Source organism: Ictalurus furcatus, chromosome 13, assembly GCF_023375685.1.
Source record: "Ictalurus furcatus strain D&B chromosome 13, Billie_1.0, whole genome shotgun sequence".
NCBI lineage: Eukaryota > Metazoa > Chordata > Actinopteri > Siluriformes > Ictaluridae > Ictalurus > Ictalurus furcatus.
Genome location: NC_071267.1, coordinates 20,493,398 through 20,506,028, shown reverse-complemented (window position 1 = coordinate 20,506,028; position 12,631 = coordinate 20,493,398). Strand labels below are relative to the sequence as shown.

The following is a 12,631-nucleotide window of genomic DNA, read 5'->3' as shown; positions in this document are numbered from 1 at the left end:
GGTCAGGATCACAGTAGTTTAAATTTGGCTATTAGTTTTGTTTATATTTTGGGACACAGCCAGATACAAACAAACATAATACCTACATGACAGTAATTTTAACAGTCCTGCACACATCTCTATTTAAAAAAAAGATTTAAAAAAGGAGTTTACCCACTGTTTACCCACTTCCACATGCACTTCGGTCACAACTTCACTTTGATCAAAACTTCAAATTCCAGTGATGCTACAGGCATCTGTGTCTGGGAATCCATGAGAGAATAGCCATGCTCATTCAGAGCAGCACTAGCCAATTTCCAGTGTGTTGTAATGTATACACTCACCTTCTACTTTAATAAGAGTGTACCACCTGTACACCTGCTCATTCATGCAGTTATCCAATCAGTCAATCACGTGGCGGCAGCACAATACATAAAATCATGCCGATTCAGGTCAATAGCTGCAGTTAATGTTCACATCAAACATCAGAATGGGGAGTGGGGAAAAAACGTAATCTTTGTGACTTTAACCATGCTGTGGCTATTGGTGCCGGATGGGCTGGTTTGAGTATTTCAGAATCTGCTGATTGTCTGGGATTTTCACACATAACAGTCTCTACAGAATAGTGCAAAAAAAAAAACAAAAAGTATTTAGTGAGTGACAGTTCTGTGGGTGGAAAAGCCTGGTTGATGAGAGAGCTCAGAGGACAATGACCAGACTGGTCTGAACTGGCAGGAAGTCTATAGTAACTAAAATAAGCACTCTTTACAGCTGTGGTGAGCAGAGAAGCATCTCAGAATGCACAACACCTCAAACCTTGAGGTGGATGGGCCACAATAGCAGAAGACCACGTCAGGCCACACTCCTGTCAGCCAAGAACAGAAATATGAGGTTATCATGGGCACTGACTCACCCAAACTGAACAGTTGCTGCAGATTATATATATATATATATATATATATATATATATATATATATATATATATATATATATATTTTTTTTTTTTTTTTTTTTTAAATGACCTGGTCTTTTCGAGTCTTCAACTGTATAGCTTGGGTGAGTGACTCTGAAGGCATTTCCACCCACAGAAGTGTCTCCGATTCCATATTTTTTGTTTTTCGCACCATTCTGTATAAACTCTAGAGACTGCTTTTTGAAAACCCCAGAAGATCAGCAGTTTCTGAAATACTCAAACCAGCCCATCTGGTACCAACAACCATTCCACAGTTAGTCACAGAGATCACAATATTTCCCAATTCTGATGCTAGATGTGAACATTAACTGAAGTTCTTGGCCTGCATCTGCATGATTTTATGCATCGTGCTGCTGCCACATAATTGGCTGATTAGATAACTGCATAAATGAGCAGGTGTGCAGGTATTCCTATTAAAGTGGACAGTGAGTGTATATACAGAATAGGAAAGTTAGTGCTCCCAATCAAGCATGCTCAGCTACCATGTAACTTTGCATGAGTGTAACCACTAGCTTCTCAGAACTCAGAGGAATCCCACTGACTTCACCCTTTCAGACTGGTAACTCTTATGCAGTAGGAAAGCTATTTGGTGGGAATTGGCAGAAACTAAATCATAAGAAAATGGAGCAAAACATTAATTATTGCCACATGAATAGAATATGGTCCCTGAGGTTTGCTAGTCATTTCCTATCCTACACAGTTTTCCCTGGGAACTGAGATTTCTTTGCAGAGACGAGAACTGGTGGTGTCAGACTGACAGACAGAGAGAAAATAGTGCAGTCATAGTTCTGTAAGAATTCTTAATTGTCCTGGACAAACTTCATTCTTTGAGCCTATATTGTCTATGTTAATTTACCTGGATTCAGTCCATTTTCACTGTGGGATTGAAACCATCCAAATAGATCCAAAAACTGCATCACTGAAGTATAAAGACAGAAATTCCCACCTCATTGTGGCTCTGTGCTTATTTCTCAGAGTTGATTATTAAAATTGTATTTGAAATACATTCTGAAAATGGGAATGCTGATCTCATAACCATGAGTGGCTCTCGGTTGCTGCACGTGATTTTTTTGACCGAAAACTAAGAAGCCAAGCCTAGAATTTCTTTTGAAATTTCAAGACAGAAAAAAAGCTGTGCTTCAAGCTTACCTGGTCTAAAACATACATATACTCTACATGAGACAGAGAGGGGGAGCTCAAAAGGATGGTCTTTACACAAAAAGTATACCAGTATTTCACTGTCCAATATACTAACCAGTATTTCCAAGCATTTTCATATAGTGGTAATGAAACTTCTAAAACTAATGAAACTAAAAACATCACCAAAATGAAGATAATAAAAAAAATATAGTGTTATATGCTAAAGCTTTTACAAATGTATTTATATGAGAATATGATAACTAAAATATTGCTTAAAACATATTATGAATATTATGAATATACACTACCAGATAAAAGATTGGACACACCTGCTAGAATAGAAGGGTTTAGCTTCATTAAAGAAATATTCTCTAATTTAATGTCATAAAAAGTGTTTAAAAAAAAAAAAAGAGTATTCCTGAACCCTTGTATGCTCTTATCTTCTCAAATAGCTTCATGATGAAGCTTCACCAAGAAGACTCTTCTCAGCTAGGCCGAGATATATATATATATATATATATATATATATATATATATATATATATATATATATATATATATATATACAGATGCATTTTAAAAAAATGGAATATCGTGGAAAAGTACATTTTTTTCCCGTAATTTAATTCAAAAAGTGGAACTTTCAAATATTCTAGATTATTACATTACATTACACATAAAGTGAAATATTTCAGGCCTTTTTTTGTTTTAATCTTGATGATTACGGCTTACAGCTCATGGACATCAAAAATCCAGTATCTCAAAATGTTAGAATAAAGAATTTATAATACAGACATGTCGACCTGAGACATATGGAATACATGTCACATACAGTATTTATGGTTTAATTGACAGTAAAAAGCACTGTCTAAGAGTTTTTACTCGTATAATGGTCAGATATTGTTAACTAAATGACATGGTGTTTTGCAGTACACAGCACTGAATTTCTGTCATGTAATGGGGTGTTATGTCTGTAACATGTTTGTAGCCACTGCAGAAGTGAGCACAAACATGCTTCATGTTTTGTCTGCTTTACGTCATGTGTTTGATGCTATCCTATTCATGCTGTGTCTGGTGGTAATGGTAGCCAGCTGGCCGACTGGAAGCCCAACACTGGAGAAGGAGAGAGATCCCATCTGCTGTCATCAAGGCTCACTCCATTTTACAGGCCTTGAGAGACTGCCTCTGCCTCCGTCAAATCCACCCACTCATCCGTCATGGACCAATCAGCCGTGAGCAAGAGGGTGGACATTCAGCAATCTACAGCACACTGGATAAAAAATATTGCTGTGTAGTCATATCCTTTCCCGGGATAAAAACAGAGTGATTCAGCTGTTTTTTGGTGGTCAGGTTTTCTACTGTTATGATTTTGGTCAGGTTTTAGACATGGCTGCATTTCATCACTGAGGATTTTCCTCCAGAATATTGTCCTTTAGAGATTCTTCATATGTATCATCTGTAGCAGTATTTGTTAGAAGGGGTAAAAAAAACAAAAAAAAAACGCTTGGAGAATACTAATAGAAGCCTAAAGAAATTTCACAGCATAGTTTCACTATGTAAAGTATAATCAGATAGTAAAATCACCTTCACTCTTAAGCAACTAAGAAGCAGTGTGAAACTGCTGAGATGGTACGTCACAGTACATAAAGCACAAATGTAACAGGCAAAACAATCAACAAGAAATAACCAGTTTATAATGTTTACAAAAAGGTTTTGATGAAATGATAATGATATGTTAAAAACTGTGGTGTAAAAGTGCCTACTTCAGATCAGTGTATTTCACTCACAATCAATTTATTTGACGTGTACGTGTGTGCGTGTGTGTATGTGGAATGGGGGGAGGGAGTGGTCTGTAGCCCCAGCCTGACTTAAATGCGCTGCAGCATCCAGCAGGTTCTGTCTCTCTGCACCCAGTCCTGGATTGCCTGCTCTCGCTCGCTTTCCCCCTCTCTCTCTCTTTCTCTCACGTGCTAAATACACCAATCTCTACGTCAAAGGTGGCTCAGTGTGTTTCTGTTTGAGCACAGAATCGCCCCATAATCCTCTCTCTGTCTCTCTCTCTCTCCCTCTCTCTCTCTCTCTCTCCCCGTCTGTACTGCTCTATTTACTCACAAACACTCACACACACATTACCACAGAGAGCTGTCCCTACTTTTTGTCTCTCTGCTCCATCTCAGCCTCCATACACAGCATCCAGGATGGATGTACTAATGAAGGGATTTTCCATGGCCAAAGAGGGAATGGTGGCTGCCGCAGAGAAGACTAAAGCTGGCGTCGAAGAAGCAGCTCTCAAGACCAAAGAGGGCGTCATGTATGTAGGTGAGTGCTGGTGAGGGATAGAAAGCGGAGCAGTGCTGGCTTGTCTATCTGCTGCAGGTGCAGTATTATAATGTGTCCTGATGTAGTATACCACACTGCAGCGCTGTGATACAGTGGTGATCTGCTTGTTATTTAAAAGAACCCAAGCAGAGGACTCAGATGTGGTCTCTGCTCTGTGGGGTTAAAGGGCATGTGAATAATGACTTCATTCTGTAATGTGAATGTGTATGATAGGGATCTCATGGGGATGCTAAATATGATAATGCAGGTTTATTTGCTGCATGTCTCAGTAGGTTGGAGGAAATTAGAATGGCAGATGAGCTATGGTACCGCAGAGCCAGTGCAAGGGAGAAGAAAAGGACAAGCGGGCTTTAGATGCAACCAGATGGAACGAATTGAAGATCAGATTTAATGCCAAAAGGAAAAATTAATACAAATGATACAATTATAGGTAGCAAATTAGGCTCCTGATTTGTGACTTGTGATGCAAAAATGTGCTAAATATTTTCATAGGCTAAAAAAATCTGCAGCATTCGTAATTGTAGGACAGTTTTTAACCTTAATATTCCCATAATATTACATGTTATCTAACTGGGAATGTTGCATGATAACATTTGTTAACTGGGACTTTGCAGAATGCGGTGTGTCAAATCCATTTATACAAAGATACAAAGTTGTGAGACTGGGATATGCTTTTTTAAAAAATGTATTATTATTATTATTCCTCTGTGCAACATCTAGCACTATACCTGTCTGTGGATAACTAAAGATCAGCCTAGCACTGCTGCAGTCATCCCCCCTCCTCTTTTGTGTCTCCTCCCTACCCAATGTGTGCATGCGTGTGTATGTGTGTGTGTGTGCGTGCGTGCATGCATGCCTCTGCGGCAGGGTTTGCTAGCCTGCTTGAGCTCAGTAGCTTCACCGCCACTAAAAGAGAGACGGAAGCAGGAATGAGAGATGCAGTGTGGTGTATGGCAGGCATGCAGCTCCAGCTGTGTCCACATGTTCATTAGCCCAGCAACGTAATGCAATAGAAAAAAATGCAAAGAACGTCTTTGCCACATCTTCACTGTGGCCTTAGCGCATGTTGAAAAAGTCAATAAACAGGATTAGGGGATTGTCGCCTGTACCTAAGCAACAGGAAGCATTACATACCCAATAGTTTAATTCCAGGATATGATATTTACATACTCCTAAGGTTAATGCTTTTAAACCTTTAACTGATAATGATTTATTGCTCATTTATACCTCTTCTGTGATGAAATGAACTAATCCAATTAAATCAGTCATGCTTACCAGCCTGCATCAGCGTTAATGTCCAATCGCTGCAGTAAAGGACTGCGTGTTCTGTTTCCGGACTGCACCACTCCTCTCGCCAAGGTCATTTCTCCTGTATTTATAATCTTATGCTGTATAATCGAACAATATATGGAAAACAGTATACTGACTCATCACAACAAAATTTGTGTAGATATTATTTGCAGGTCCCGAGGTTCCAGCTTTAGTTCTGTATGATGTAGGATAGGAATGAGACCACACGTCTGGGAAGTACCTAATGGATAAAATGTAGTTCTGTAGCTCTGCAGAAAATGCCTCCATTTGATTCACTCCAAGGACGAGTCAGAACAGGACAACATGATTGTCACTGATATGGCCCAATGTACATGGCGTAATATTTTAATAACTCTCTGGGGCCCAAACCATTTAAGGTGTGTTACTACCTTCATATTTGTTGCTCACATTCCTCTGTGTTTTAACATATTCTACTTATCTGTTGATTTTGTCTTCTCTGAGACACTCTAGAGTTAAATCTTTTTTTGTTTAGTTAAAAAAAAAAAAGACAAGGATGTGCTTATGTGTGACACTAATATACGTTTGAATCAGTCCTATTACTTGGTGGCTAACAAGCGATGACATGGTAAAGTGATATGTTTTAGTTAGATTTCTATGGAAGCTTAAAAGGTTAGTCTTGTTTTAACGTTCCAGGAATCCAGTGCTTTTCACAATATCTCACCATGACTAACTTTTTATAATGGTTAAATGGAAACATTCCTGTGGCAGGGTTAAAAAAGCAGTTAAATAAACACGGTGCCCCCATTTGATGCTAAGGCATATGGAAAACCAAAAAGAACTTGCTCATGCTTCTGAGGAAATGCAGGCTAGGACAGTGTGATGCAGTTTTCAGGGATAACAGGAATAGAAACTGCAGAAGGTGCAGACATTCAGACGCTTGTCACACAGGCCTGCTCAGGCAGACAGAACCACATGGCTCCTACTAAGCACTGAGTGTGCTTATATATATATATATATATATATATATATATATATATATATATATATATATATATATATTGAGAGAGAGAGAGAGAGAGAGAGAGAGAGAGAGATGCCATCACATTTGGGTGTGAGAGAAAACAAAAACAGATGCTTCTGTCTTGAAACACATGCTTCTTAAAGGTCACAGGTTCTTCCTATTACAGCTGATTATACTTGAACAAATAATGTGATTAGATAAATAGCTTACTGACATTATTATTGGTATTTTCCATGAATCTGGATCCTTGAGGTAGATTTCTTTCTTCTCTCTCTCTCTCTCTCTCTCTCTCTCTCGCTCACTCTCGCTCTCACTCTCTCTTGCCATCCATCTCCATCTTTCCTCCTCCCCTCTCCTCACAACCATATTCTCAGCCTCCCTAGAGCCTGTTATATAACTGCCATTTAATCAGCAGGGATGCATCTGAAAGCAGGCCTGTGGACAGTCACGTAAACAGGCAGAATGCTTTTTCAGCCATCAGTAGCAAACAAATATGTGGGTTTTTTGATTGTAACACATCACTCCATCAGAAACATTTATTTTCATATTTTAGAGGTGTGATTTCTTTACCTTTCTTTTACTAATCCTTTATTTATTTATTTAAAAGAACATTTAACATGCCGTATTTATGTCTATATATATATTAATTAGGCTGTGCAAAAGTCCTAGGTGCATGCAAAGAAATGCAAAGATGCCTTCGTAAATAATGAAATGATATGTTTCTGACAACCCTAGTAGTAGTCTCAGGTATAATTTGTGCAGTTTTATGAAGAAATTAGCTGGTAAGTTTTACTGAGCATCTTGGAGAATCTGCACAGTTCTTCTGGAGACTTTGACTGTCGCATTTGGTTCATAGTTTGCATCCATTGTGTATTTTTGTCTGAAAAGTGGTCTCTTACATTTAATTTTGTGCTGGAAAACTAATGTTTTTGTACTGACTCGATAATGTAAAAGTCATAAATATGTTTGTATGTTGAAGTTTCAAAAAATATTGCTTGGTCTTTTTCCAATCTTCAACTGTCCAGTTTGGGTGAGTCTGTGCCCACTGTAGCCTCACATTCCTGTTCATGACTGACATGGTGCCCCAATGTGGTATTCTGCTGTCGTAGCCCATCTTCCTCAATGTTCAACATGCATTCTGAGATGCTTATCTGATCAACACGGTCACAAAGATGACTTATTTGGTCTACCATAGCCTTCACGTTAGCTCAAACCAGTCTGAACATTCTCCTCTGACCTCGCTTATCAGCAAGAATGATCTGCCTGCAGAACTGCTACTAATTATATGGTTTTGTTGTTTTTCATGCCATTTTATGTAAACACTAGAGACTATTGTGCTTGAAAGTCTCAGGGATCAGCATTTTACACTTAATCCAGCCCGTCTAGTACCAACAACCATGCCATGGTCAAAGTCACTGAGATTACATTTTTTCCTCCATTCTGATCTCCATTAACTGAAGCTCTTGACCTCAATCTACATGGTTTTATGTACTGTGCTACTGCAAAATGATTGGCTGATTCTATAATTACGTGAATAAGCAGGCATGCAGATGTTTCAGATAAAGTGGTGTTCAAGATGAGTGTAATTATATTACTTTGTCTGAACAAACCTTGAGGCAGTAATTGTTGTCTTTTGTGTCACAGGTAATAAGACAAAGGAGGGAGTTGTATCAGGTGTCAACACAGGTAAGAGTAACAATAAGTGTAGTAGGTTAACTGTGTGAAATAACTGTGGTAGGATAATAAATAAACAAACTTTTGTCTCTTTGTACCTGTACCAGTGACACAGAGGACTACAGAGCAGGCAAACATAGTTGGCGATGCAGCAGTGGCGAATGCTAATGATTTGGGACAGAAGACTGTGGAGGGAGTGGAGAACGTGGCCGCATCAACCGGCTTGGTGAATCCAGTAAGTGCATGTCAATCTGAACCAAGCAGCTTTCCTTCTCAGTTCCAGCAGATGACACACTTTCCCCAAAATGAGTTCTATTTCCTGCTTGAACTGCAGTGTTTTGTTTAAGGAGCAGTTCATAATGTTTAGAGCCCTCTGCTGTCTTTAATGTGAATTGCAATTTCAATGAACCCACCCATAAGCCTTTCTCTTCCTCCCACTAGACCCCACCCCATCTGTTAAAACTAACCTATGTATGCCTTGTTAGTTGCTGATTTATTAGAAGCTGAGCAACTCTATTCTGTATAGGGGTAGAGCTCAGGGTTGGAAAAAAAAATGTCAAAAGAAGCTTGAAATGAGGAAACTTTTCTTTTTTTTCTGTTAAATTATGCCTCTGAAATGATATCATTATTATAAGTCTAGAAACACCTTTATACAATGCAAACGGTACCTTTAAAACAAGGCTGCTTATTTTAAAGTACATACTAGATATATCTTCTATACAATTCTGAAGATGTTTTGCTATTCATTTCTATTCATCAAACTCATATGAGGCACGATTTTAAGATTATCATACAAGTTGCTTTATCTTAGTACTACTATACATGACAAAATGACATAGATGAGCAGTTTGGTAAGTAGAAGTATGTATTTACTAACCTAGAGTGTAACTCGAACCCATTTTTATAGACTTACAATGTGTATGAGTAAGTGCCAAGCAGGAAATAAAACACTTAATCCAGTTTTCTAAAACTGGTCCAGTGGGGTGTTTCTCTTCTCGTGTGTTTTGAAAAATGTGCGATTAACCCTTTTTGTCTGTCTTTATGTCCATGCTGATAACAGGATGAACCTGTATATGAGGTGCCAATTTTATGGGTTTGGGAGGGGACGCATAACTGTATGGTTACTGAATGCATAGCATGTATGCTAACATAGAGGATGAAGCAGAATGCAGGAATGTCAGCGCTAATGTATATCATACAGATAATAACCCTATGCTTATAATATTTCTCATCATACTGATGTATGCATGTCTTACTGTCTAGAGCAAATTCATGCTATCTCTATTTTTGTATATATGCAGACGCAGCCTTGAGGCTGGTGTATAACAAAATCTTACATTGTGTTGCCTTTTAGTTTCTAACAGTGCTTTAATCCATCACTACTATTACACCCAGTAACTAGAAATCCTACTAACACTACACAGGTTGTGTTTTCTACCTACATATAGATCAATGTGCATTTGTTTTTGTTTTTTTTGTTTTTTAGTGTTTACCACACAATTTTCTTCCACTGAATTAATTCTATCTTCATTACTAAGATGCAAGGATGCTTGAATCCAGAAATAACATTTTATCTGCTAATCTGCCAGATAAGATTGCTTACTGCTCCCAATATCACACTGTCTAATCTGCACAAAGCCACATAACAATAGAATAAACACAGAAAATAAATCACTCTATATGTTTTGTTCCTTTTACATGCACTCAGGAATGTTTGTTAAAAAAAAAAAAAAAAAAAAGACCTTTAAGTAACACTTTTTATAACATTGGAAGACAGATAACAAGCGCCTGATTTAAACATTTATCTATTTATTAATGCACAAATAAGTGCACGACAACCGATATGAATTAACACCTTAATTAACATGTTTATTGTAGTTGATTGGTATAATGTATAAAAAAAAAAATAGTTGGTTCTGATCTTTACACCCAAAAATTTGGGTTTTAATTGATCATAAATGTAATTTTTTAATCATTCATGTGGACTTTTATTTTATGGTCATTCGTGTAGAGTTTCATTTATGGATGGAACAAACATTAGGTAATGCAGGTATATTTAGCTAACATACAGCAAATGAATCAATTAATACCAAAGATGGAACTAGGTTAAAAACAAGCAAACATCATTTTAGTGAATAGTGGATGCATGAATACTTGCTTCTGTAAATGCCTTGATTTTCTCTAATAGATTCATAATGCATGCCTGCACTGAACTGAGCAGACAGTGAGATACGTTGAAATACAGTTCTGGACATGGGCAAGAAAGACTGTTGCTTTCTGTGACAATCTGGACTGTTTTCACTAGTTCCCCCTCCTAACTTGGACTTTTTTTTTTTTACTTTTTATCACTTTCAGATATATAGTACATTAACGTCTTAAACTTTGAGTTTTATTAGAAAATAAGTGTCGTGTGTCAGTTATAAGAATGTAGACACTCTGATTGTGATGCACCCACCAGAGGCAATAAAATATGCTTGTGATTTTTAAAATGATGAATAACATTAAAATTTGCTGTGGTGGGACCTAACCAAGCTGAAATATTCCAAAACATCTTAATGTAATCATTCTGTACTGTTCCAACCAAGATGGTGGGTGAAAACCACTCTGTAAATAGGTACAACAGAGTGCAAGACAATTTATTTATTTATTTATTTATTTATTTATTTTCTTTGCAAATTTCCACAGTAGTTTGATGACAGAGGGAAATATTTCAGATACGTACAGCAATATACATGGGGAAAATGCATCGATAAACTCAAATACCTTAGAAAAATCAGTGCTCTAGAGATGATGTGTTTTTCGTTTGACCAACTATCCAGCAGGTCTGACAGGCTTTTAATTTTTCTGTTAAATGATGGTGATGTAGGCCATCCTGCAAAATGCTGAGCAAGTAGTATAATACATAAGGCATTGAAAAGGGGTTAGATTGACAGTGTGAGATTTAAGAGAATGGAAAATGGGCGTCTGGATCCATTTTCCTGGATCAGTGACTCAGCAGAACTGTCTAGCTGCACCGCAGAGACAGAGCAAGAGTGAGCGGGGGGCTGGGGGGGGGGGGGCTGGATAAATTGTAGGGACATTTAGCTTGCCCCCAAAACTCTTGCTGCAAAACAAACCCTCATTTATTCATCTGTAACCACTTTATCCTGGCTGCAGTTGCATATCCAGAACCTCTCCCCAGGTTTGAGGTAGGAATACTTGTATAAGGTGCTAATCCACCTTAGGGCACCATACACACACAATTTACACACTCATTCACACACAGGGGCAATTTAGTGTAGCCAATCCACCTATATGTAGGTTTTTGGGATAGGAAAGGAAACCAGAAAACTCAGAGGAATTGAGAACATACACAGAACTCAACACACACACACAGTAACCCAAGCACAGGATCAAACCGGGGACCCTGGAGCTCTGAGGAGGCAATGCTACCCACTGTCCCAGCATGCCATAAAATTTTGAGTCATAAGGTTTCTTTTTGGTTACTGGAGTTAAGGTTAAGGTTATAGGTTTAGGTGTAGAATAGCATTAATAAGCTGTGGAAGGTCCTCACAAGGATAGTAAGACAAACGTGGGTGTATCTGTTTGTGTCCTCAGGCAGACTTCTCCCAGGGCGGGATGGAGGGTGGAGACGGTGGCCAGGTAAATTCCACAAGTACAGTTGAACATTATCTAACACCCACACATAGTATGATGCTAATAAAAATCTTTTTTTTAATCTCTTTCAAACAGGGATATTAGGCCTGGAGTCAGAAACAACACCCTTTCCATTCTCAGACACACAACCCGTCAGATTCCTCCCTCCTGTCCTCTCATCCCAGCAACACTTCCCACACCTCTGAGATTTCTTTTTGTGACAGTATGGAAAACCAGAACAGAACATGTCTTTCCTGGGCTCCCGTTTGCTCTGTATAATGCTCTCGTTCCCTCAAAGCTCCAGTGTTGGTGTCGTCATGCTGTTTTCCTGGTGTTGTCACCCTGAATCCAGTTACAGATTTCATACACAAGCAATGTTGCGTTAAATGGCAAATATGAAGAGGAGATCATGCTTGGCTATGTGTAGTTGTGTGAAAATTATTGTGGTGCGTTTTGACTCCCAAAAAATGTGATTTAACCTTCATCTAGGCCTTCATCTAAATGAACAAACATCACAATTGACAGTCTCATATCTTTCTTACAAGCAGTTGAAACAAATAAGGTCAGTGATGTGAACCTGTAGGAGAATGATCAC

The 12,631-nt window shown here is 38.2% G+C and overlaps 1 protein-coding gene across 2 annotated transcripts; it reads left to right on the top strand.

Moving 5' to 3' along the window:
* The first annotated feature begins 3,986 nt into the window (after positions 1-3,986).
* sncgb (synuclein, gamma b (breast cancer-specific protein 1)) lies at positions 3,987-12,576 on the top strand. Of its 2 annotated transcripts, XM_053640562.1 has the most exons (6): positions 3,987-4,412; positions 8,371-8,412; positions 8,508-8,635; positions 9,461-9,478; positions 11,998-12,042; positions 12,133-12,576. In XM_053640562.1, the coding sequence occupies exons 1-6, from the start codon at positions 4,292-4,294 to the stop codon at positions 12,139-12,141; spliced, it is 363 nt and encodes a 120-aa protein (XP_053496537.1). In that variant the 5' UTR covers positions 3,987-4,291; the 3' UTR covers positions 12,142-12,576. The 2 variants fall into 2 exon arrangements, with proteins under 2 accessions (XP_053496537.1, XP_053496538.1); XM_053640563.1 differs by lacking the exon at positions 9,461-9,478 and having other exon boundaries at positions 3,990-4,412.
* Positions 12,577-12,631: the final 55 nt, after the last annotated feature.

What these genes read in the sequence shown, in the direction of transcription:
- sncgb (XM_053640562.1), top strand. Translation starts at nt 4,292, where the DNA reads ATGGATGTACTAATGAAGGGATTTTCCATGGCCAAAGAGGGAATGGTG. An exon ending in AGAGGGCGTCATGTATGTAG is followed by an intron (nt 4,413 to 8,370) that starts GTGAGTGCTGGT and finishes TTTGTGTCACAG; the next exon opens with GTAATAAGACAAAGGAGGGA. An exon ending in TGTATCAGGTGTCAACACAG is followed by an intron (nt 8,413 to 8,507) that starts GTAAGAGTAACA and finishes TACCTGTACCAG; the next exon opens with TGACACAGAGGACTACAGAG.